General features: G+C 32.1%; 3 protein-coding genes across 4 annotated transcripts in view; 2 read left to right on the forward strand and 1 right to left on the reverse strand.

The window, feature by feature from the left end:
• The first annotated feature begins 509 nt into the window (after positions 1–509).
• Positions 510–6,022, forward strand: sip1 (septin interacting protein 1). Its single transcript, XM_011648548.3, has 8 exons — positions 510–902; positions 1,141–1,339; positions 1,434–1,611; positions 1,684–2,639; positions 4,156–4,352; positions 4,470–4,898; positions 5,291–5,448; positions 5,591–6,022. The coding sequence occupies exons 1-8, from the start codon at positions 794–796 to the stop codon at positions 5,837–5,839; spliced, it is 2,475 nt and encodes an 824-aa protein (XP_011646850.2). The 5' UTR covers positions 510–793; the 3' UTR covers positions 5,840–6,022.
• A 1,596-nt stretch (positions 6,023–7,618) lies between these two features.
• Positions 7,619–27,739, forward strand: part of LOC105433296 (uncharacterized) — a 29,955-nt gene continuing 9,834 nt past the window's right edge. Inside the window, exon 1 of one of the 2 annotated variants that reach the window (XM_089077852.1) lies at positions 7,619–7,760. Coding sequence is in view for 1 of the 2 variants with exons in the window: in XM_011648541.3 (XP_011646843.2) it covers positions 25,242–25,272 (31 nt within the window). In the remaining variant the exon portion in view is untranslated. Of the gene's footprint in view, positions 7,761–24,904; positions 25,273–27,739 lie in introns of those variants that run through there. The other variant, XM_011648541.3, reaches the window with a different exon arrangement.
• Positions 17,766–27,739, reverse strand: part of LOC105433346 (gem-associated protein 6) — a 28,095-nt gene continuing 18,121 nt past the window's right edge. The window contains exon 3 of the mRNA XM_089077935.1: positions 17,766–17,795. Coding sequence (XP_088934061.1) covers positions 17,781–17,795 — 15 coding nt within the window. The 3' untranslated portion in view covers positions 17,766–17,780. The remainder of the gene's footprint in view (positions 17,796–27,739) is intronic.

Genomic DNA, 27,739 nt, shown 5'->3' on the forward strand with positions numbered 1-27,739 from the left:
ATTTGTCAAATATTGTACATTTGCGGCAGCATTACTTATATAATTATAAATATAAAGATATATGTATGATACACACACACACACACATATATATATATATATATATATATATATATATATTATATGTGTATATAAGTATTATATTACCGAATATTAGTAAAAATTGAATATATCATATCTTACTATTCTCTTGAAAAGTTTTTATTGTCTTTTAATACCTCGTTATTACTTATTTATTTACTTTATTTTTTTTCAAATTTAATAACTAATAATAACAAAGATATTGGAAGAAAATATTTTATAAAGGTATGAAATATATGATTATAAACAGATATGCATATGATAAATTGTTACATCCCGAGAACTCCACGACTTTTTCTTCGCGAATATCCTTAGATTTATTAGGTTTATTATATCATACATGTAGCACCGACGAGGTACTCGATGGACAGTCGTGTCCATATCGTCCGTCTTTATCACTCTTGTGTCTAGCACGGAAGAGAACCACAAAAACATGCACGTTACCTACGCGAATAAGGATACAGCTAAACGCGTTCATGACCAATCTCAGGCTTCTCTCTGCTCTCAGGCTTCTTTCTACCAATTTTATTAAATTTTTAGTGAACAAAATTGAGTGTTTTCTGAACGCAGTCATTAATATATCAATGCACTTGTGTATCTATCAGCATATTGAGTGCTGAGTGTGGTTGAGAGTGGTGACTTTGAGGTTATATTGTTTTGTTAGTGTTAAATTATAGCGTAAGCCTTATTATAATTAATTAGATACATCAAGATGTCTGAAGACGAAGTAGAAAGCTTTGAAATTACTGATTATGACTTGGATAATGAATTTAACATAGCTCGTCCTCGACGTAAACTTTCGAAGAAACAACAAATGCTAGGTACAATATGTGCTACACAATGTTATTATGTCATAAGATGCAATGATTTTATTAAGTTTTATTAAATTAAGAACAATTGGTATTTTATAAATTCTAAATTTTCACATTTATTTTCTTAAATTTTTTGCTCTCTTTAAATTTTAATTATATATATATAATTGTTACTAAAATCTTTCACATAAACTGTAACAGTGTTATTATTTTTGAATAACAATTTATTTTTTCTTAATAAATATAGGAATATGGGCAGATGACAGCGATGAGGATGAATTATCTGCCAGACCATCTTTTAAAACTTTTAATAAGAGTTCTAAGAATTATACAGCACCAGTTAATTTTGTTGCTGGTGGTATTCAACAAGCAGGAAAACCAAAAGAAGATAAAGATGAAGAAGATGAGGAAGAAATTGGAGAATCTCAAACAAAGTATAGCTCCAGGTAATATTAAAATCTTCTCTGAAAAATTATTCTCCTTGATTTTAACACAACAAATAATTTTTACATATATATGCATTTCATTTTTTTAATTTAGTTCCGAAGATGAGAAGCCAAATAATTCAAAATCATATCCATCCTTTTCTTTAAATTTGAATAGTGATATTGCTGGTTTACGTAAAAAGCGCAATCAAGTAAATCCATTATTGATGAAAAGTGGAATGGGTAGTTGGGAAGTACATACAAAGGGTATTGGTGCTAAATTACTGCTGCAGGTATTTTATAGGAAATAATTTGTATAAATCGGTAAAAAATAATAGAATAATAAAAAAATATTCTTGATTTAGATGGGATTTGAACCTGGTAAAGGTTTGGGTAAACAATTGCAAGGAATTAGTGCACCAGTAGAAGCACATCTTAGAAAAGGGAGAGGTGCGATTGGTGCATATGGTCCAGAAAAAACACCAAAAATTCTCGACAAAAAGAAAGATGACGATGGGGAAGAAACAAAAGAATCCAAGTCTAAAGTATCTCAATGGCGGAAGGGTGATAACAGTAGTAAGAAAAAAGTCAGATACTGTTATAGAAGTATAGATCAAGTTTTGGAAGATGGGAAACTGAAGCCTAATAGAAAACTTCCAGTGTCTAGTGATATGAGCAGGGTTAAAGTTATTGATATGACAGGGCCAGAGCAAAGAATTCTTAGTGGATATCATGCAATAGCTGGCGGTCAGCAATGTCCTGATGAGACCATTGTTACATCTGATAAGAAATCTAAAGTGAATTTTGCCCTGCCTGAATTGCAGCACAATTTAAATTTACTCGTAGATATGTGTGAGCAAGACATTATTCAAAATGATCGGCGAATGAGACATTTAAATGATCGAGTAATTTCTTTAGAAGCAGAAAAAAAGAATTTGTCTAAAGTTGTGGATCAACACAGCCAATTGATTGGTACCTTGGAAAATGTGCTCGTAATCGTGGATAAACTGATGAGTGAAACGAACGAGTTATCGCTGCAAGAAACCGCAGAAGCTTTCAAAAATTTGCAAGACAATTATTATGAAGAATACAAGCTGTACGAACTTGGCGAATTGGCCGGTAGTTTTGTGGCACCGAAAATAAAAGATTGCTTGGTCAATTGGAATCCTTTAATGCAACCAAAACAGCCAATTAAATTATTTGAACAGTGGAAGGATATTTTGGAAAATGGAACTAATGCAACACTTCAAACACGAACTATGCAATTGTATGATCAATTGATATGGAATGCATGGATGCCCTCAATTAGAGGAGCTATACAGTAAGTAATTCTTAATAATAAATTTTAATAATTTATATATAATAAATTAAGAGTAATGAAAGGATTAAAGGACAATATTAATGTTTTTGTTAACACATGTTTTTAAAACTTTTGATCTTTATTTTTAAAATCTGTGTATTAAATGCTACATATAAAGGGATTAATGGCAAAATTCGCAAATTAAGATGGAAAACAACTAATAGCGAAAAAATTAATCATTATTAGTTCTCATCAGCATCAATATAACAAAAAATTGAAAAAAATCCTCAGAACATAAAAAATAAGAAAAAATACAACATGAAATTCTAATATTGAGATATCAGTGATAAAATCAAAGAAGTGAATAGATAATACCGATACATAGATGAATTGAACAAATAATACTTTTAAATAATAATGTATGTATGTAAATGATGTAATGATGTAAAAGTGTTTTATGACAAAAGTTAAGAGGCTAGATAGATCAAAACTAGACAAACAATAATAAATGAATAAGAAATAATTTTTGTACAGTCTAGCAGTCCATTTTGGATTAAAACTATGTGATCTGTGACTTAAACATTTTTTTCATAACCAATTCTTCATCAGTAGCGAGAATTATATTGAGTTCAATAATATAAAATCAATTCATAAATGTTAAAATCATAAAAGAATCAGAAATGAAATTTTAATAGATTTGGGATTTTGGGAATTCTGTCAACCAAAATATTAAAAATTACGTGACAACAAAGTAGAAAATCTAGAATTATAAATAAGAAAATAAAAAAGTAGAAAATAATAGCTTTGATTATTATCAAAGAAGAAAAAATGAAAAATTACGGCAAAAATTAAAATTTATAGCATGTCGTAATTAAAAATATTAATTTTTCATAATATATGGTTATAAGTGCAATAATTATATTAAATTTTATTAACTACAAATTGGTGCTAATTTTTAATTTTAATTTTTAGTGCATAGATACAAATACAATATTTATGTTAGATTTTTCTGACATACATTATTATTTAAAATGTTATTTCTGCAATTCGTTTGTACATCATTATTATCTGTTCATCTCTTTGATTTTTATACCGCTGATAATATTACCTCAATATTAGAAATGTTATACTTTATGTTATACTTTTTTCTTTCTTTTTATGTTATAAGGATTTTTTCCTCAATTTTTTATTGATGCTGATGAGAATTAAGTAAAGTTCGTAACATTCATTTTAAAATATCATAAGATTAATTTTTTCGTCATTAATTGTTTTCCAATTTGCTCGAATTTAGTCGATAATTCTTTTATATTGCTTTGCAACGACCCGAATATTATTTTTTTATTTTAATTTTTTTTTAATTTTTAAAAGAGATACATAAAAAATCATTTATTTATATGTATTATTATCTATTTTAGATATATTTTAAGATATAATTTTATATATTTAAAAAATATATATATAATACATATATGATAATACATATAAATAAATGATTTTTTTATATATCTCTTTTTAACTTTCTTTATAAACAAATTAGGCAATGGACATGTAGACAGCCTGAACCTTTAATTGAATTACTAGAATATTGGATGCCATTATTACCCAATTGGATTCTAGAAAATATATTGGATTTATTAGTATTGCCAAAGTTAACATTAGAAGTGGAGGAATGGAATCCTCTAACCGATACTGTACCTATCCATACATGGATTCATCCTTGGTTGCCATTATTACGTAAGTATATATAACTTTGTTTATATATATATTTGATCATATAGACTTATATAAACAAATTATTATAAATAATAAACTAATTAATAAACTAAATAATAAATTTTTTATATTATTTAGGGAATCGTTTAGATACTTTAATCTATCCAATAATACGTAGAAAACTCGGATCTGCATTAGGAGGTTGGCATCCATCAGATAGATCTGCTAGACTGATGCTGCAACCTTGGGCAGATGTATTTAGCAAGGGAGATATGGAAGCATTTTTAGTTAAGAACATTATTCCAAAATTGCAAATAGCTTTATCCGAATTTGTTATAAATCCACATCAACAACATTTAGATCAGTGGAATTGGGTATATGAGTGGAAGGAATTAATTCCTGTTCATATTATGGCAGGATTGCTTGACAAGTTCTTTTTTCCAAAGTGGTTACAAGTCTTGGCACTCTGGCTTAATCATTCACCTAATTACGATCAAGTTACAACTTGGTATATGGGTTGGAAAGGAATGTTAAGCGACAAATTACTATCGGAACCAGTAATAAAGGGTATGTTATTTCTTACATTATAATATTAAAAATTTACATTTTTCTCCTTATAGTTTATAAAAATATCATAGATATAATATAAGATATCAGAGATATAAATATAAATCAAGAGTGTAAACAATGAACCATTTAAACTGAAGTTAGATGCTAGATATATTTTAATAAATATTAACATTTATTATGCACATAAAACTTCATTACTGCCATGTAAACGATTCGACCTTCAACATAGTCATTTTCATTGCGAAAATAATTATTAAAAGACAAAATTAAATAAATCGAAATAAAATAAACGTTATCCTATTATATGTTAAATTCGATTAACAAAAATTCGAAGCGCTTTACAGTTGTCCGAGGTATAAAATTTTTAGATATGTAAATATGATTTACAGAACATTTCAAGAAGGCATTGGACATGATGAATAGAGCCGTTAGTGGGCCACAAAATCATCAACCTGGCGCACTAGAACAAGTTTCATATTTAACAAGTTTAGAGAGAACTCAGCCAACGATATCACAAATAACACCGATTGTGCAGCCGAGAATGGAGGTATAGAAATTACGCATTATTTCTTTAAATTATTTAGAGTTATTAAAGAATGACTCAAATAATACTACGCATATAATTGTATGATTCAAGTAAGTACTATTGCTATATTTTCTAAGATATTATATTACTGTTTTCCTTACAGAGACTTGCAGAGGCAGTACGAACAGCCTCCCAAATTCCGCAGGGTTTCAAAGATTTCGTACAAAAGAAATGTGAGGAGAGAGGTATATTATTTATGCCGATCCCGAATAGATATAAGGAGGCTAAACAAGTGTATAAAGTAGGTAACGTTCAGGCATATATCGACAGTAATGTCTTATTTGTATGCCATAATGGTACAAATTGGATGCCAACGCATATAAATGCCTTGCTGGATATGTCTGAACTTTAATAATATTTGTCTTAATAATATTAATAATAAGTATATATTATATTACTGTTGTAAATATATAATAAGATATTTCTTCGAAATTGGAAGAGTTGATTATTTTATCAGTTTACATTGTATTTATTTATGTCTAAATTGATGTCTCTTTTGTATTGATACTGTAAAATAAACCGATATATTTTGGCACATGTAGTGATTCCTATTGTAGTATTGCTCATTATACATTCATATTAACACTTGGAGTAATGAAATTGAGTGTATAAATGAAAGGAATTTACACATATACATGTATGTATGTACATGTACATGTACATACATACGTACACACGCATAGGGTACTATTTTAATTTTCGTATTGAAACATCTTAAAAAATTAACATCTTGGAAGCATGAAAAAATAAAAAAAATTTTCTGTATTACAGTTTGCTGTTATTACCTAAGCCACTTATTCATTTGATATAAATAATACCAGGTGTGGATTCAAGAAACTATCTACCCATATTTATTCAATATATAAGAATATTTCAATCATAAAGTTATAAAAATTCGATACGAATCTCATAAAATAATAATATAATAAATTTTGTCTCTATATTCCTATGAAGAGATATAAAGAAAAATACAAAAAGTTGATTCTTATTAGGTTTTTCATGTTTTAACTATCAGAATTGCAATTTTCAATATTTTTTAGTTTGACCAACGAAATATTGTTATTAAAAAATTGTACTATTAAGAATCATTGAAATTAAAAAATCGATTTTTAATCGAGTTTAAAGATTGTCAGTTCTCTTAAACATTACTAGTACAGTAATAATAATAATAATAATAATAATAATAATAATAATAATAATAATAATAATGAAATAACTATAAATAAAGATTAGGAAAGATTACCATTCTTCAAGATCGATTTTTTTTTTATTTGGATTTATTTTTTTCAATAATTTTATCGCTCGATCCTTGTTCGGTGAATAACGGATTGTAGGCGATCGATGTAGAAGATCAACCGTGGCACACGAGACGACTCGACTCTCGTAAATTTACATCTATGATTTGTGGTCGGCCGCATCCGCCCGCGCACTGGACCAAACGAGACGCGGTGCGCCGACCGTGCCCGAAAGGTGACGAAGGCGCACGATTAGTTCGTTCGTATCACGCTCGCGTAACGCATCGTTTCGGTTGTGTCGCGCGCTCGATCCGCGCGTTTCACTCACGCACGCGTCGCGGGATATGTACATCGTTGTCGTCGTCATTATTCTCATCATCAAACCGTGTCGCCTGCGATCACGAGTGTGCGTCGTCTTTGAATCGGAAACACGCGTGCGATCGTCATCCTCGAATCCTTCCGATTGCGATTGCGTGATCACAAGTGCGTTTTCGAAGATACGCGCCCTAATCGACGACGCATTTTTAAAAATACGCGCTCTTCATCAAAGCTCAATTGTGAAACGATCGCATCGCAGTGAGAAAGCATCGTTTTCAAGAGAAATTCCATCATTAAGACGAGCGACGAGTCTTGTCTTGTCTTGTCTTGTCTTGGAAAGAGGTGTCGTCCAGAGAGGTGCGAAGTACGTCGATCGTCAATTATCGAACGAATTGTCAAGTTGATTATCGATACTTAGAAGTCGGTCGAGCACGAAATCCGCACTCAAAAAAAAATTCCCGTCGATCCTTGTGCTCGACACGTCGGATGGACCCCGACCGCGAGGAAGCGCAAGCCGGTACGTTCAGCATCCCTTCGGAAAGTGTACGCGCGCGTCGCGTGGCGCGTCGCGACGTCGAATTTGCGCGACGCGGCGCGGCGCGTCGACGACCGCACTGCTGACGACCGCCGCCGTTGAGATCGCCGAGGTGCGAAACGAGCAGCCTTCGTTTGCGGACGAGGAATATCTTGACGAGGCTCGTTATGGATTTCCACCCGATGGTGAGTGCTTATTAATAAATATTATAAATGTCCTCCTTTCGCTCTCTTATTAGCGCTCTCTTAGTAGATTAAGTAAACGAAACTGCATTTCAAGAGCGTCATTCAAATTATTGAGTCGTATCGATTGTGTGATGTGTTCCGTGAAATTCGATCGCATTCGCATTGGATGTTGCGCAAACATCGAAAATATCCCTCGCAAATAAGTTTTATAAATTATCCGTGTAAATTTGTGTTTGTAATATCGATTTATTTGGAATAGACTCTTGGATTCCTTCATCCTTTAAACAATAGCGTGCTAATCTCACAAAAATACCGTTGCAAAGAGTGCTATCTAATTCAAATATCCAATCTATTTATATTGATGAAAGTTAACATACAGATATTTTTGCCGTGCATCGATTGTTTTATGAACCAGTGATAAAGACATTTATCATTATTACGAACAGGAATTCGATTGAGTCTGCAGACACTATTATGTCATCAAGACTAATACGTACGAGTATTGGCCGACATCATGTATTCTGACTCTCACACCCATGGATACTCTCATAACCATGGACGGAATGATAATGGCCGCTAGTAATTTACGATTCCTGGAAAAGATTATTGCGTTCGGTCCATTCGTGCGCCGCATTTATCGCGATCGATCTACTTTATATAAAATATGCGAAAATGGCTCGGCACTCGAAAAATGCCTGTCGGCAGTCTAATCAACGCGAACACGTTGTTCTTTAATTATTAAGTTATTAAGTTGTTGCTGTAATCAAGAGGAACAAAGATGAAACAAAGTTATCGAAAAGTCCTCAAATTCGTTTTAGCAAGTTGCCTTTTAGAAAAAACATCGAATAATCTCACATCTTAAATTACCTATTTCCATGTTAAACATCTTTGTTATTAATTCATATCTGACAAAAGTTGACATAAGCGATGATAAAGAATTTCTCTCGTGTGCATAATTCTTTTCCATCAATCTATTTTTTTTTATATATATTTTTAATATTATTAAAAGCAGAAATTGCACATCTTGGACATTTGAAGATTTATACATCGATTTTATACATCGGCATTATAATTATAGCGTACGTTATAATCATGTTAGTAGTAATCACAGAAGAAGAGAACAAGAGAAATGCTGTTAATCGTAATTAAATTTTCTTAAAATTGCACGCGCGCACATGGACATCATTTCGTATACATTTGAATTTGACGACGGATCGCAATCACGGATAACAAAGGAACAGCCAAGTCAAGATGGGTGGAAGGTCAAGATCGAGCTTATTCACTTCGAAAATGGAAACTCGCACTCATGCAACATCGTAATTAATCGCCAGAGCCTTGTCGTAACATCCGCGGGACGGAGTGAGACGCTTATAATCGTGCAGAAATAACTCGTAGGAATTTTACGCGCGCGTTATTCCGTTGGACATTCGTCCAACTGCGGTCGGAGTCGGATGAGGTCTTTAGGTTAAGTATCACGGATAGCGATCTTTTGACCGTGGGCATAATCTTTTAACGTGTGCTTTCATCTTTCTTGAAAGAAAACTCATTTGAATGTTGCAGAGTGTCTGATCTTTGCAGTTATACGTACTCACATTAGCATGCATCATCGTCATCGTCGTCGTCGTCGTCGTCGTCGTCGTCGTCGTCATCGTCGTCGTCGTAGCGTGTCGGCTATTATTTCAACTTCACCGCGCATTCCTCTTCGCAATTACTACCTGGTTTTTGCTTCCTTCTCGCGGTCAAGTCCTTGGAATCGCGAATGAAGTCATTTCGAGGAGAGGAAAAGTGGCACCAGCGAAATCGTTCGCTCTTTTTATCGTCGATGCACACTGTTATTCAGTGTGCGATATAAGTTTCGTATGATCATAACGATGATCGTAGAATCTGTATTACAGACTATGTATTAACGATTGAAATTAAGATTGCATTATGATCCAAGACATTTATAATTATGCTATTTAGATTGCTTAATCACGCTACAATTATGATCTAACGATTAATCATTATCTTAATTGACAATTTGAGCTTTTGTACTCGCTTTTCTTAAATCTTTGCATTGCAAATATAAATTTAGAAAAATATCACAATAGAATACACATTAGAATATTTTTTAATTATTTCATCAGTGTAGTATTGAACATCTTCTATCTTCATCGTTCTATTATTTATTAGTATGTTTAAAAGATAGGATATTATTGATTAAATGGTGGTGATTTAGAAGTCGAAGATTTCTAATCCCACGATCTTTATCTATTTTGTTTGCATAAATTAATTCTACGTTTTAAAACCACTCTCAATTTAATTTCAATTTTCAATACGTGTGCTATATAACTATTTATATACAAGTAAATGTGCATAATGAATGTCTTCTTTCTTGGACTTTTCAGAGAATGCTTAAATACTACATTTTACGCGTGTATAATTCTTCTATAAATTAACTCGGATATATTCTAATTTCCATGCGTGGGTGATCATTGCATCCGTCGTTCCACGTCTCTCGAAGATCGTCTTCTACGATTCGTTTCTTTGACCGATGCTTGTAACTGCTAACTTATAACCATACTTACGCCATACGGGACACGTTTTAGTCTGGGATAATTTATGATTGCTTTCTTAAAAGGATGGATCCCGAACGTTGAAGAGTACGCATAAATGATGAAATTGATTACAGTCTCGCGCGCGCATAAACTTGAGAGGAATGAGATTGTTTAAGTTGGTTCCGCGCTGATTGCTGGTCCCAATCGTGTTTTCTGTATGTGCGAGAGACATTCCTTAAAGATTATACACATAAATATCTACAATTTAATCTCCTCTGAGATTTACGATGATCAAAATGACAAGTGGACACATCAGTATAATCAGACCTAAAGTATCGTTTAATGTAGCTTGATTTTGTAATGGCTTGAACGAAGATACTTGAGAGAAATGACACATTTGACAAAAAGATTTGCGATAAATTATTAAAAATGAAACATTAAATTTTCAGCTAAAATATGTATGAAATCAATTGCATTCGTCTACACAGACAACATTAAATCGATTAGATATTTTTGATGATATTTTTGTATACTATTAATACCATTATATTATAAAATAATTTTTATCTTGTAACGTGTTTCTATCAAAATTATATCAATTTTCTTAACTTCTTGAGTGTGAAATTTCGAAAGTGGATCTAAAATGTGTAGAATATTTTTGTGTATTGATTTAAATGACAATTTATCATATAAAAGATTTTTGAGGTCACTAAATATGAATTTAAACAATTTCAAATTTCAAAATTGCGGATTGAATATGACGCAAAACTATTAACTAGATTTTATTAATATTATTATTTGCAACTTTTTTAATAACCCATAAAAGTGAAAGTTGTTAAACATGAATTTGAGCTTAACGTGATAAATAAATTTTAAAATGATGAATCCAATGTGGTGGAAAATTTTACAAAATTTATGATAAAAGATGTTATTATAACTAAACAACTCTCGAAATTGTCAATAAATTAAGATAAGAGCGGAAAGGGCTAGTGAGAATTTAACGCGATAATCATGACGCAATATTATCTTACGTATAATTAATAATTTCGTTTATTTAATAAAATAATGTGGACAATCAATTAGATAATCGGGATAAATATAAATTAATGAAGCATCGATAAGCTTGTGATATATAAAGCTTATGAGATATAAAGAAGAATAATCTATAAATTGCAGGATTTATCTTAAATCTTTATATGAGTAACTGAATATTGATAGAAAGTGTAGCAGAACGAATGGGATAATTGATGTTGATGTTGATAAATCAGGCTTGTTTGTGATTATCCGTGCAATCTCGAGCAAACCGCTGTTAATTTATAATCTTTAACATCAAACGGAACATACAAAGTGCGTATTTAATTAAACCGCGAATTATAATACGCGTTTTAAAATATAAATGTATTGGTCACGTAAAAAGTATAATTTTCGTATTTTTAATACATATTTGTCAATTGTGTATTTCACGAATTGAGCAAAACAATTGTTTTGATCATTTATATCCATTTCTAAAAAAGGCATGTCAAGTCGATACTCGAATATATATCGAAATTATTGTTATCGGTTTTTCGTCGTTATGTCGATTAGGTCTCTCGCTGCATTCATTAAGTATACATATATTCCAAATTGTTTATGCCTATCTATTTTAGGGTAACGAATCTGTGAAGATTCAACTGCAATACTTTTTTATAAATATAAATATATAAAAATAATCTAAGCCAAGTTTCACAGATTTGTAACCCCCCCATTAAAAAAATTGTGTTAATTGTGTTACTTACCGATCCGATGCGCAACAGCGGAGTAAATCTGCCACGTAGCTACGATGATTCTGTAACACAGAAACAGAACATTCAAATTACAACAGCGCTCTAAATGATAGATATTTTATAAAATAGCTTTTACATATATTGAATCTACATATTTGTTTTTCAATTAAATATTCAAAATAAAATAATTTTCATTAAAAATCTTTATAGAAATAATATTTTAAACCGTTTTTCTTTCCCGAAAAAAACTATTAATTTTAAATTATCGAAATTTATTAATCCAAATAAATATGAAATTGATTAATTTTATATCGAGAAAGAAAATGTATATTTACCGCAAGGTTGCTCCGCCGGTGCTCGATGCCTTCTCCTAGGCCTCCTCCTCCTCTCAAGATGTCGGGTCGTCGGATGTCCTCGCAGCACAAGACACTCGCGTAAAACACTCGCGAATTGTTATAATCACGCGCGGACTAATTTTAAATAAAAGTTCGGTCACTTGTATGGCAGACGGCTTGTGCGGCGCGACGAACTGATTGCAGTTCGTTCATTTACTTGAAAATCGGCGGCGGAAAAATGACGGTCGATTAACAAAACCGACCGATTAACTTGAGCCACATGAGAGCCATTGAACGATTCGTGGCTATGCCACGTGTTAGTACATTATTAATAACAATAATATTATCTAATGTTAATATTAACGTTACTAATAACAGTGCAACGGATTACTATTAGCTTCTTCGTCTTTGGGATTCCGATGGGGAACCCAAAGGAATCCCAAAATTCCCTCGGAATACTGAGCCCCTCTGCCACGTCAGGCCATTGGAGGGGTTATCGTTTATAAAAATTCATGAATATCAAAGAAATAAATCACGTTTATATATTTATATATATTATATATTATTATATATATATATTATATTATATATTATTTATATAATATATATATATATATATATTTATATAATTATATATATAATATATTATATATAATTATATATTAATATATTATATATATATTTATATATAATTATTTATATATTATATATTATATAATATTATATATATATATATATTATATTATATTATATATAATATATTATATATATAAATTATATAATTATATATTATAATAATTATATATAATATATATTATAAATTATATAAAAAAATATATAATTATATAAATATATATATTTATATATTATATATATTTCGTTAAAAATTTGTCATTTCGATATGCTTACGAGTCGTTAATCGTGTGTTAAAAAGCATTTACTATTACATTCATAAGATACAACACAATTAGCATTAAAGAAATACGATGTTGCGGGATAGGTCACACCCCTACGAACGCCGGTGAGACATTGATAGCGCGCGGAATGTTTGTAAACACGTGACGTACCAGCCGCGGCATGTAAACTTTTAACTAAAACAACAGTTTGGCTAGACGAAATTCAACACATATCACAAATCAAATTTAATTTCCATGAAGCGTTATAATATCTTTCGATAATGAAACATTAAATAATATAATCGTTATATTTTAAATTTCTAAATTTCTATTGTCATACATTTGCTCTTTTTTCATTTAGAGTGCATTTGTTTGGACGCTTGTGCGCTGGAAACATTGTTTTAGTTTCCTTTGACATGAATATGAATAATAAAAATAAAATGATGCTTATGGCGCATGAGCGTCCAAAACGAACACACTCTTAATGGACTCGTTACAATTTACTTGAGATACATATATAGATATATCTTATATATTTTGTTATAATACGACGATTGATACAACGATTGATACAATAAACTAACTATATGTATTACAAAATGCAAATTGCACTTAAATCGGTGATAATTTCAAAGCAGAGAAGCACCCTTCCAGGAGATATTGAAGATACTCGAATTAGATCATTAAAGAAAGCCCTTTAGAATACGCAGCCCTTCCGTCGTGTTAAGGCAATACTCGTCGTTACAATATCGTTTACAAAAATAAATTATTATTGTGCTTCAAAAGATAAGCGTTGATCAGTGAATACGAGTTAGTTTCCGCCGCCCGGAATATTCAAACAAAACAAGTCTTTTGATATGTACGTATAAATCCGACAAATTCATAATTGCGCGAGCTATCACCGTTTATTATAACATGCATCGTAAGATGTTCTGAACATCGTCTAGAATTCGTCGCGACTTCGATTCGAAAAGAAAATATGAAAATGCGGAGCGATACGCAACACCACCTGCCCGCACCCGAGCGTGGTCGGTGATTGAATGATAACGCGTTGCCCGCGCGTATACAATACCCGTCAATTGTAAACAAAGTATCAAGGTCGCGCGTTTATTATATCGCTATCTCAAACAAAGATTTCAATGTTTATAACAAAATTATATAATATAAGGTATACATCTTTCCGTTGAGCTTTACACACGGAAGAAATATCAGGAACAGGAATAAATATTAAATTTTGGAAATGAAAATTCGGAGTAATGTCAGTTATGTTAATATTAGTAATTATGTGAGATTTTAGTAGCAAGATTATATAATATGTAATGTAAATATTTTATATAAAAATATATAATATTAAAAAATAAATGGCGCGCGCGAAGCGCACGTTTTATACTGTTCTAGTACCTATAAAAATTATAGTAGCAGCATGTAATAATTCATTCTAATTGAAGAGAATTGGATTTAATATCGATTTTTTCCAATGTATGGAACATCTGAATATATCGTATGTAACATCTGAATATGTTTTCAAGATAATTATAGAAAAATTAGTTACAAACATTTAGTAGTAATAAATTCTTCATAACCTTATGGCTAATCATAACAGCGCGACAGTCTGATTTAAAACGATGCCATTTTGGTGGCTAGATTTCTTATTACCTCTTTAGCATATTATACCTTTCTGACTAACTTTTTTTCACATTTGCAATTCTCTGCGAGATCCTAGGTCTGTGTCGGACGTGACGAGATTGTAATGGAAGATCCTTCGTCGATGAATGAGACTTTTTTTCTTCTGGGACTGATTGTTTTCAGTGTGTATTTTATCAGCATTCTGTTATGACTGCGGTAATAATTCTACTATACAATAAGTACTATATGCTGATGTTGATCTCGCGTTTTATTATTTCGAGGAAATTTTAAAATGTTGCTAATTTTACTGATATTACATAACTTACATGATGTAAAGATATCGAATATGTTGTATGCGAGTATCTAAACATTGAGACAGATATAAAATAATATATTACTATTATATAATAATAGTTGCAACGTACTATTTCACTTTGGACATATGTAAGTCTATATTTTTCGCGAAAGAATGCATGTGTGGAAGAAAAAAAATTTATTAAACGATTAAATAATATGAAATTACATTTCCAGTTTTACGTTTCATATAAAATATATTAGATAAATAGATTAAAAGATTTTGTAAATTGTTTTTTTATAATTTTATGTTAATATTTTTATATTCGGAATAATATTTAAGAGCAATGATAATATATAAACAAAATCATAATATAATTTCATTTAAAAAATCGAAGATATAGATGAATGAAGAGTATAAATTCATATTGTCGTTATCGAAGTGATTAAATGGAGCGACTCATGAGCGACTACATGTGCAACGGTGTATATCTATGATTCTTGGGACACTCGCGTGACCAGTCGACGCAATGATGACGAGTGGTGCAAAAAAAAAGGCAGAGGATAAAACATAGCGCAGCATCCATTGCGAAGCATCTTCGCGGCGATCGACAATGGCGATCACGTGTGCGGTGGCGCTTATGTGAGCGTATGTGAGCGGTGCATGTGTGTACAGCATAGCCTCATGTCGTCCATATTCCGCACGGGTGTCCCATAGACGGCAATGAGGAGGTTGAAGGGAGACGGGTCGTTCGTATGAATGGGAGCTTCATTCATGCGGTTCATTTCTTGCAACGTGACTACGCGTCGGGTTTCGATTTATTCACCGTACGAACAATGAACCGGAAGGGTTTTTATAAAGGGCTGATACGTTGACACGATCGGGCGATCGGCCTATGTGATCTGTCGCGATTTACAATGAATTCGTTATCGGTCGTAATTTTATTCTTCTGCTCGCATTTCGTAAAAAGTCTTGAAAATAATAGATAAAATCGATAAATTAAATTAATATTTACAAAATATTTTCATTCTTATCCATGAATATTAAGTTTAATCTTGGTTTAATTTAGTCTTTATCATTTTCTAATTCTTAGAATTAAAAAAAAAATAAATAAAAAAAGTTAAATAGAGATTAAAGTTAATTTATTTATCGATAGCAATAAACATCAGTATTTATAAATACAATATTTTTTGTAAATAAAAAGTTTGCAAGACGAATTTCTTTTGATAGCCTAACATTGTCTCTCTGTCTTTTAGCTGCATTTTTTTAAATTTCTACAATTTTTTTCTTTTCAAAAATTTCTACGCGAATTTGACTCTTCATCAAATCAAGCGGCGGTGGATCGGTACAACAGATAAGATCATCGTGGTCCCTCTGTCGCGATGGCGGAGATATACGCAACGTGGCATATCACAAGACGTAACATAAATACTCGATCGCAAATCCGATTTTATATCAGATCGATCTGTCCGTCCGTCCGTCCGGTCGTTATTCTTCGCTCGGAGGCTTGTCTTTATAAGGAGCAAAGGTTGCTTACGTGTCTGCGTATAACGTAGATATTCATATCGAATGGTTCTCTAAATACTATGTCGACTGGCCCGCTACTTGGCGAGACTTAAAAATCAAATTGGTTTGATGAATAGTTTGTGCGACACATAGAATTGCGAGTGATTTCTTGTTCACGCGATATAAGAAACGCGCGGCACGATTTACGATTCATATTTTTATAATTCATTCTTGCTCCGCTCTCTCGATTTAAGACCGAGAGTATATTGCACAAACTTGAACAAACTCTGTTTCATAAAACACAAAACTAATTGAGAGATCGTTCGATCGTTCGACTGTACTACGTTCGATCGATCTGGTTTCAGACTTATGTCGATTATAGATTTAAATAGTAAAATTCGTATAAATAAAATCGTTGCGATAGATAAGAAGACTCGTGCTTTATTTTCATCGTGGATTTTTGTTCGGTGAGAAAAATAACTTATTTCAAGATAACGTGCATGTTTCGGGGAAGAGCAGATGAAAAATACACGCATACTTTTGTGTAAAGTTAAAAAGTTAAAATCGTATGTAGGGGAATTATATGGCGATTTCATGAGATTTAACATAAAAAGGAGAAAGTTATCAAATGTGGCTAAAGTGGACTAAATTGTCGCGAATCGCCATTTTTTGATGATCATGCAAATTATTTCTTTTTCCATATACTTACCTGTATTTTTTGAAAGAAAAACTATTTTTAATGTAAATAATAAAGTAAGGCGATGCGATCTAGTAGCGATCTAAATAGGCGATCTTGGCATTTTGCTCCAAAATTACATTTGAAATTTTAAAACGTTCTGTAGACTGATGTATCTGATGAATGAATGCGAAAAAGAGATCAGTGAAGCAGAACGAGAAATGGCTTCCCCTCAATGGGACCAGTTCATCCAGTGTCTTTCGAAGGCGGGTCTCGTATCGGCTCGGGTAATTCATTTTAGCGTTCAGATCCGTATATGGACCAGCAACAGGCTCGACCACTCGTATCAATTCGTTCTTCTCCACCGTCCAGGTGTAATTCCGCCACTAGTACTCTGTAATCTGTCGAAGAAACGGCGAATGTTGAAGACGATCTGTTTTATTATTTAAACGTGGTAAAATAAGAGCAATAATTTGGAAAAATATTAAACATTATATAAAAAAGATATTTTATATATGTAAAATATTAATAAATGTTATATGAAAAAAAATCCTTAAATCAATATAAGAAATTATAAATATTGTATATCATATGTCATATTATTTATATGTATATAATATTACTTATATAGTAACATAATTGATAAAAATTAATAAGTATCGTGTAGAAAAATATATCTGTAAAAAATATATGATATAATATATAGTTGTAATAATCATCGTAATGCGATATATGTAAAATAATGTGTTATCAGAAAGCATTCTAGCATTATGAAAAATAAAACATAAAGTAAATTGATAGCGAGACGCTTAGACAACACAGACAACAAGGAATTTATTTTTACACGTATACCGATATGTGAAAAAAGTCTAGAGTTAAATGTCGTAGATATATTTATATCATTTTGTGATATTTGCAATAATAATCGTATAAACTTTACATAGTATAAACTTTACAAATTGAAGAAATACCATCTTAATTTAATTGATTTTGAAGAAATCATAATAAAGTAATTTATCTAAAAAGCAATATACGTTATAAATTGACCTTTAATTTTATCATATTATATATAATCCGAACACTTGAGCCGGAAGTTTTCTCTAACTAGAAAGTAACAAGTTAGTAGTGTGTCTTACTTTATAGATGCAAACAGCATCTTGTTACGTCTATGTGGACAAAACAGCGGGATAGCTCAATCTTCTCGAAAATAAAGCTAAAATAGGTGTGGTCAACTTGTAAATAGAATAAGCAAGTTTGCGGGTTGACATAAGACAACGCTTAATTTCGTCACATCCCGACAGGATTTCATGGAAAATGTTTCGAGAAAATTTAAATGAAATGCACGCGGTCGATCTGTAATTTTATCGGATTGATATGCATTGCGTGTCTGTCACCGCTATCTTTACATAAATTTTCGAAACTAATATCAATTGGATTTTTCAGTAGAAATATCATAATTTGAAAATAATTCCGTATAGCTTTCTTTTAACCAAAATTACATTTTCAGGATGTAGATGCGTTTTACAATAAATATTAAAAAATCCCCAACGTTTTCGATCGGATATCGAATTTTTAAGTAAAAATAAATTTTACGATTTAGAAATAACAACATACCCTGGAAAGAAATATTAAAAAAATTTATCTACATATAAATTTGAAAATAATTTTGTTGGACCATCAAAATATTTATACAGAGAATCTAAATTTATTGTTAGAATATAAAAAAAATTGTTGAAGTATAATCATCATGTTTAAATATCCTGTATAATTATTTTGATGATCCAATCAAATTATTTTTAGGTCCGATTAAATTTTTAGATATTTCAGCAAAACTATTTTTTCTATGTGATCAGAAAATATTATAGGAGAGTGTGTTGATGTTTTTACATATATGATATGAAAAATCGTATAATAATGTATTGAGATAAGCGAATACGTTACGTTGACTCATTAGTCATCACGAAAGGAAAATCAATTGATTATTATCAAATCAGAAATCGGAAGATTGTAAATTATCTTGCTTTGCCTTACGAAGATTATAAAAAGCTGTTTCGAGCACTTTAATAACAGGCCCGTGTATAGGAAGAAACCGACATTTAATCGTAACAATTATCTCATGGATCTTGGCAATATCATCGATATCATCGATATCAAGATATTCCGCAATGCTGGAGGAAGAGGAAGAGGATAATGAACTTCCGATTTTACACAAGCGGTATACGATTTGATAGATAATAATTCTGTTAATAATTTGGTAAGCACTCGGTGCGCCAAATTCCCAAATTGTTTTTTGTTTCTCGTTTTGATTAAATTGGCACAGCCAATTCGCTTCTTATCCACAATATCGTCGCTAATTGCGACTCAAGCGAATTCGTCTTGCTTCAGGTACAAAATAATGAGAGCATTGAAGGTCGATTTTTATTAATCTGATGATCGATTATATCGATGCACGCTTATTCACACGCTTGTCTTTAGATTCCCGTTCCATTTTTAAGAGAGCTGAACTTATTTGTTTATTGCCAAGATGTCTCACCAAGATATGGAATTCGTAATTACGCTGGCGGGTCATCAATCTCTTCTGCACTTCCCCCCCCCCCTCTCTCTCTCTCTCTCTCTCTCCTTCTCACTCTACTTTGTAAAACATGAATTTAGAATCAACCGCTGTAATTATTTCACGCGATAATCGAAATGGTTCATCGTACATTTTCGATACAAGTCTCAATGCATAAATAATCCGAATCTGAATCTCGTTTTCTATGCTTCCGATGCGAAACAAACACTGATTTCAGTCTAATAAATAAATACATAAAACACACACGAAGATTCCGGAGAACGTCATCGGCGTAGGTGCAGATATTTTCGTTCCAACCTAATTCAGTAGTTCTAGAGTTACTATCCTATGGTGCTGTCCTAAATATAAAATCTAGCATACGTTTGTCTGTAGTAAGTTGTATGTAACATCTTATTGGCCGACATATATTATTAGTAATTAGTTAATGATTTCAATGATGATCGATAGGAAACAATTTAATTGAATGCGTGTTTCAAAACGCTATAACTCGTTAGAAGAATTAATTAAACCTGGTTGCACTTGATCGGGATTGATCGCTATCGTTTCATCAGATGATGGCGCGGTTGGACATGATCCAATCGGCTAGCGATCCAGACAGCCATATTTTCTTGAATTAGCAAATATGGCGATTGGAGGAGGGTTTTCTGCTTGATCTCAAGCGATCGGTGCAAGTCAATGCGAGGGAAGAGGGGGCTTACCACGTACGCGAGGAAGCGAAAGAGAGGAGGTTTTATCGTTGCGAGTGGGAGAATTTTCACATCGGCAAAACTGTCAATTACGATTGCCATATGTTACCCGCAAGTACAATCACGCGAATATTTAAATTACACGATTAAATCGTATTAAAATTAGATTAGAGAACGAAAGAAATAGAGACCGCGTTTGCGGTTAAACTGCACTTCTTGCAAAAATTTTTTTGGACATCAGCATCCAGCCGAGCAATATTTTCAATTAACAATTTTTTTTTTTCCGTCGCTCTCAGATTCGGCTAGGAAAATGTATCAGAAACGCAAAAACGCCATATTCTTATTATATATGCACGCGATTGCGTAGCATCTCTAACTCGCACGAATAATTTCTTCTACTCACTTACGATCGTGCGCTCATTGCAAACAGGTGTTGTTGCGAAACGATTGCCAGGTGTCATGGAGAGTTTTAATTTATGCAGACTGTTAGATATCCTTTCATCTGCAGTTTCTACGATCGGTTTAGCGACAACTTTCTCTCGAAAAATTACTTATTGCACTTTTGGAATTCTCATCGAAAAATATATATGATATGATTATATATCTATAATTAAAAATTTATATTAAAACTTTTTAAAAATGTGCTTAAAATTAACTGAAAAATATCCTTTCTTCCATCTTCTGCTCTTAAATAATTTTTCAAAATAAAATTTTTATTTTTTTTTATATTATTGCATATATTACTAAAACAATTTTACTTTTGTTAATTTTTAATTAATGAAAAATAATGGGTAAAAGACATTTAGCAATGGACTTGAACGCATCGTGCCTCTTTTTCGATGAAAAACGTCTACGAAATTAGTGAGTTGCTTCATTAAAAGTTGCCAAATTAAAAGTGACGTATATCAAATAATTTATGTAGAAAAGGATATTAAGCAATTTAACGGCAGACAGCCTTATATTTTTCCTTTCAGATTTCTACTACCATGTGGGCGATCCAATTGAACTAGCTGTAAGGTAGTCTTTCATCGCGTCGAGAAATCTTTCTTGTTTTCTTTTCTTCGGGTGCTGGTGAACTGTCTTTACTTTTAGCTTAGTCTTTACTTTTAGCTGAATCACTACACTTTACGTTTATTTCTCGAAAACGTAGAACGTATGTTCCATTGAAGGAACTCTCATAGAAATTTCACACATTACGTCGGAAGCTCGAACTCTTTGCATTTTGCAATTATTTATTGTCTATTACATGCGTAACGATAGTGATTAACAATTTTAAACTTAATGTTGTAACTCTAGTTATTGAAAAATGAATTTCTGAGGTAGGAATCTGAGATAAACTAGAAAGTTATTATCGTCGGGCATTCAAGTTCTAAGTGCTCAATTAAACGGCAATTTGGTCTTCATGAAGATTTTTTTTAAGCGCTAATAATAAATTTGTTCTCGATCGTGCGTACTAATCAGTATCCCGTTGTCTTGATTTTATCATGATGGTAATATTCCAGTCCACAAGTAAAGTTTATATTTACATACATTTGATCAAGGATTCATCATTCCATTATGTATTTCCAAGGTATATAAACGCACCTTCCTACTTTGCACTTGCATCGTCTGGTAAATGCGTGTTTTGAACACGCTACGATCTTGCGTGATCAATTGATTGAATTTGTCTTTATTGACTATGGTAACTAATCTCCAACACCAAAATCGTCACCCACGCGCGGTAGTAATTTCATCAGCATCATTGGAACGTACTTCCGCTTGCGCGTCGTTCGAAATTAGGTGGCTGTTTCCAGATGTATCTGGGTCGCGTTACGCAAGGCGCGCAGTTGGCATTTGCACTGTTGATGAATTATGCGTGAACATACGCTAATGTACATACGTTCAATTTTATATGACAAACATATAGTCAGATCGACCGAAGGTATAGCCCATTGTGCCGGAATTCTTTCTACGTGCGTTGATATTTTATGCAACTATCATCTCCTCTGGCGTCAGTTTTGTGGAGGCGTATATTATATCCCGTATAGGTTAAATCACTCCGCCTACTTGCTCGATGTCCCAATACCTGGCAGCGATATGTCAACAATTACTTTCAACTCTGAGTTTTTTGCCAGCTTTGTATTTTACCCAACTTTGTATTCGTGGAATGGCATTTAAATCCCGCTGCGCGGCTCTCTCGCTAACAATGCCTTGTTTTTTTATAGCGCAACGATAATGACATTTTCAGTAAGTTGTAGTTCTGTTTCTTAATACAATATAATGCATCAAATGAATAATAATTTCTTTAAACTTTTATATATGCGTAAAGGACGGAGTGATATTCTAGAGAATGCATCACTGTAAAATTGAATTAATCTTTTTACAAGTATTTATTGCAGAACTATTTCATCATTTTTCAAATAAAACTGCTCTAGATATATTATTTTTCATCAATATATAATTTTTATATTTACCGAATAAAGAAAGTTCTTTTAAAATTGTTCAAAATTATCATTCTTCTTTTTATTTAAAATCGGTCATACAATCTTAACAAACAGACTATCATACTATCTTAAATTTCAGGATTCAATGCATTTCTTTTGAAAAACATTAAATCGCATCGAGATATAAGATCGTGGCAACGATCGAAATGTATTTGCAACTTTATGCAACGCAAATGCGTAATAAGTTACGTACACATTACGTATAAGTTACGTACACAGTTACTACATTACAAGGTAGATAGGGTGCGAAGAAGGCAGGACATCGGACGTCATTCGATGTATTATTGTGAGAAACCTGGAGTCTCGTCCGACAGCAACGAGAACTTCATTAACCCTTCATTAACTGAGAGATAATGCGTTATGTCGGATTATGCGGTTTCTTCATTAACTCATTTATCGGCCTGGTAAGTGCCGTTAGCTGCGTGAATCGACGCATTGGCTGTTCCACCAGCGGAATGCATGTACTTGAATGATAGCGATTGTAACTGCATGGTTGATATCATGAAATCTTTCGAGTTTTTTCAGACTCGTCATTTATGTCAGTTAATGAACTCGTGTATTTTAATTTCATTAGTAGATCAGAAAACAATGTATTTTGAAAAATGTCCGTACTAATGTAGGATTAGCACTATTTCATATTATTCACGATTATAGTACATTTATATTTATTTATACAGATTTCAAAATTATTGAGAAGAAAGATTATAATACTCGACAGACCTGCTATCATTTACAATATCTACGCACTAATTTTAGAAAAAAATGTAATTTATTTGAGTTAAGGAGGTTAAGTAAGGAAGGCAATCCGAAAAGGTCTATATCCCTTTTTCATTTAATTAAATCAATTAATTAAACCGTATCAATTATTGCTTCCAGGTTTTAACATTCTTAAATTTATAAATTTATAAAAATAAGAACAAAAAAGTTTTGCGACCGAAAGAAGTTTCTGTGATTATTTATCTCGTGAGTCGGGATATAACGTGAGATGAAGAATAAAAAGAGGAAAACTAAGTACAAGAAGTGTCTTGCGCCGACTCGATTCCTCGTTGGTGGTTCGCGGGGTTAAATATACCCTCGTTGGTCGCATCATATAGAGAGAGGGAAGAAAGAGGAAGTAGGAGAGGGAGAGAGAGAGAGAGAGAGAGAGAGAGAAGGAGAAAACGCAGCGAAGAAGATAGAGACAGTCGCACGCGCATACACACATTTATAAGTCAAAGTGAGAACCGAATGGGCGAAGAAACACGAAGAAGATGAAGAAGAAGTAGTAGAAGAAAGGAAGAAAGAAGAGACGCGAGAAACCAAGGGTGGGAAAGAGAAGGAAGAAGTTTCGGGCTCTGGCTATTACAGAGCACCTCCGTGGCGCACAGCCCAATATGGAGCAATCTCAGATTTCCATCCGCCCAAATCGAGAATATACACCCGCGCCTCCGCTTGCTCTTCTTGGCCCGCAGAGGGTTGATCGTTGTCGTCGATGTCGTCGTTGTCGTCGTTGTCGTCTTTATCGTCGACGTTTCCCCCTAGGCCCCTTTCGGCGAAGGTGTAGACGACGCTCTCGGTAGAGTTGTCGCTTGTCCACTTCATTCTCGCTCGTAACAGTGCCAAAAGTGCTTCAAAACGCTTCGCTCTATTCCGCTGATCACATTTTCTTCACTCCATTCCTTTCCTTTCTCTTTAATTAACTTGTCGTCTTTTCATTTTTTCATCGATCTGTTCTCATCTAGGTAAGAGTTCATTTATATGCTTACCATCTCACCATTTTCTTCCTTCTTTTACATTTTCCATTTTTTTTTTTTTTTTTTTTTTTTTTTCTTCAAAATATCTCTCGATACTTTACTGTGCCTGCCAAAACATCATGCGAGACATAATCGATTGCGTGGGCGATCGCGGCAATATATCGAGCAGATCGATCGGGCGAAAGTGATTAATTGCGGTCTGTGATTTGTGATTGATCGTGTTCAATGATAATCATCGTGTCATTCAGTTTGACAAAAAAATCAATGGTGTATGGAAATCGTTTGAACAATATTGAAATAGAAACGCGCAAGAAACTAATCGTCGATCACGGTTTTTCAAGAAGAGGATTCATTGAGACCGATACATTCATACATGTTGCCAGAAAGCAACTTTCCCATCACAGGTAATCGGCATTGTACGGAATTAATTATGTTTGAGGAGATTTCAATCGGAATAGCATATTTCTGTTTTTTGCAGACAATTGTGGATTTCTTTTGACCTTTCAAATCTGAAAGACTTTCGCTACTATTCCATAAAACGAATCAGTGGTAGTAGTCTCTAATCGGACAGCTTCCAACTTGAAATTGATATTTTGTGTTTACTTATAAAATAAAATTTCTGACCCTATAGTTTCTGATTATTTACGGAATGAGATCGTTCCGATTGGATAATCTTTTCAAACAATTCTGCAACGGATTCACGTGGGATTCGCTACGCGATTTGCGCGGGTGTTTGAGCGTAATTATGGATTAGTGGCGTCATAATCAGGCCAATGGATCATGGTCCATTCTAAGTAAGTCGCAAAATTACGTGAGCAGATTGACGTGCGATTTAGAAAATATTTTGGCAATCGATTACTGCTTATATAAAAAAAATTTTTCCAAGAAATTTCTTTCTTTCAGCCGTTACATCACCTTGACGTTGTCGAATATTAATTAATGCGATTAATTTTCCGTTTTTAACCTATTTGCGTTTTTGCCAATAATATGTGAGAGCACGTTCTCTTTTGCGGAATAAACGTTTGCTCCGATTTATCCATGTCGTCTGAGTAAATAAAATTCGATATTTGTAATATTATTTATTATAACATTTATTTATTATAACATTGTCGAAGAAATGAGAAAAGAAAAATAATAATTATGAAATATTTTACTCGTCGCTAACGTAGGATTATAAATGAGAAAATAAAATAGTTGAGCTGATAAATTCTGAAATATACTTTCTATTAATATGTATCTTTATTATGTCTATAATTTTTTAGAGAAAGGTCATCGTTTGTTACGATCTTCCGATTAACAATTTGAATAAAACATTAGATTTATATAATATATTATAAGTACAAGTATACGCTTCAGTAATCATAAATGCGTTGCGCGAAGCGATACCATCAGCTATAATCCTAAATATGGAGTGAGAAATTTGAGAGAACTGAAAATAGTGGCGCTATGCCAAATGCCAAAAATAGCTAAAAAATAAATTGTAGTTACGTGCCCGCCTGCATCATTCTATAACTGGTCTTCAATGAAAACGAGCCACCTCCCGCACATAACCGATATTAATATCTTCCACTAATCTTGCTTTTTATATGCAAAAATATTTTTATATTTTAAAATCTAGTTAAAAGTTTTGGTTAAATAATAATACTTTAGATTCAGGAAATTTAGATCCTTTATATTACATTTGTATAATTTTATAATTAAAAGATCGAAATAAGTTTATAAAATTTGGAGAAATTTAGATTTGAAGAATTCAGGAAAATAAAAGTGTAATTAAAAATTAAAAAAATTTTCAGAGTAAAACATTTTTGTAAAAAAATGTGAAGCAAAAAGTTATTTTTTAAAAATAACTTTTAGATTTTCAAAAATATAAAAACATTCCTAATTTTACTTTGCAGATTATTATTCCGAAATTTTAACAAAAAGTTTTTCCAAGAATTTTCCCTTTTCATATATTTTCATCTTTTTACATATTCCTATAAATGTAGAAATCAATATTTGATCGAATGTCTACTTTAATTACGATTAGTCTGTCATCGATTAATATTATGACTAGCAAAGTCGACCAAAGTCGTCTTTGTTAGTTAGATAAAAAAAGTTTTTATATTTAAGTGTTACTTTATTTTTATTATGTTTATATTTATGTTTCTATTTTTGTGAAACTTTGTTCTATAAAATCGCTTTAAAATTTACGGAATTGGTCACGTTGGTTACATTTAATAATAATAATAGTATGAAGTTATAAAAAGCTCAAATATACTCTGTGTTTCCGTTCGATTTTAAAACTTTGATAATTTCACTTTGTGTCGAGATCTTATTCCGAGAAGTAATCAATGATCACTGACAAAGACGGATTCTCGCGGAACGTGAAATCTAGTCAATTAGAACCAAATATGGTTTAGAAATTGTGGGTGTTCGGTAGGCTATGTCGGAATGTTACAGTTTCTATTTTCGCACGGGAATATTTTTATCCTACGATACTGCGCAAAGTCGCAATATGTATAATATGCTTCTTCGTCTTCTGCGCGTCTCCTTCCTTCTCCTTTTTAGCCTCTTTTGTGTGAGCTGTTTTCCGACATTACCACGCTAGTCGCTGACATTTTTACTTCGTTGAATCTTTACCAAATCTCTCTCTCTCTCTCTCTCTCTCTCTCTCTCTCTCTCTCTCTCTCTTTGTGTTAATAAAATTATATAATAAAATTATAAAAATTATAAAATTATAAAATTATAATAAAATGAAACTTATTTGAAACCGAAATATATTATAAATATATCAGAAATATATCATAAAAAATTTAGTTATTTATTATATATCTTATTTAAATTAAAACATAAAAATTTTTTTAATATAATATTTAATACATTTTGTTAATT

This window comes from Pogonomyrmex barbatus, unplaced genomic scaffold, assembly GCF_055798465.1.
Source record: "Pogonomyrmex barbatus isolate J1 unplaced genomic scaffold, ASM5579846v1 scaffold1, whole genome shotgun sequence".
In the NCBI taxonomy this organism is placed as follows: Eukaryota; Metazoa; Arthropoda; class Insecta; order Hymenoptera; family Formicidae; genus Pogonomyrmex; species Pogonomyrmex barbatus.

What these genes read in the sequence shown, in the direction of transcription:
- sip1 (XM_011648548.3), top strand. Translation starts at nt 794, where the DNA reads ATGTCTGAAGACGAAGTAGAAAGCTTTGAAATTACTGATTATGACTTG. An exon ending in GTGCTAAATTACTGCTGCAG is followed by an intron (nt 1,612 to 1,683) that starts GTATTTTATAGG and finishes TTCTTGATTTAG; the next exon opens with ATGGGATTTGAACCTGGTAA. An exon ending in TTGTGCAGCCGAGAATGGAG is followed by an intron (nt 5,449 to 5,590) that starts GTATAGAAATTA and finishes TTTTCCTTACAG; the next exon opens with AGACTTGCAGAGGCAGTACG.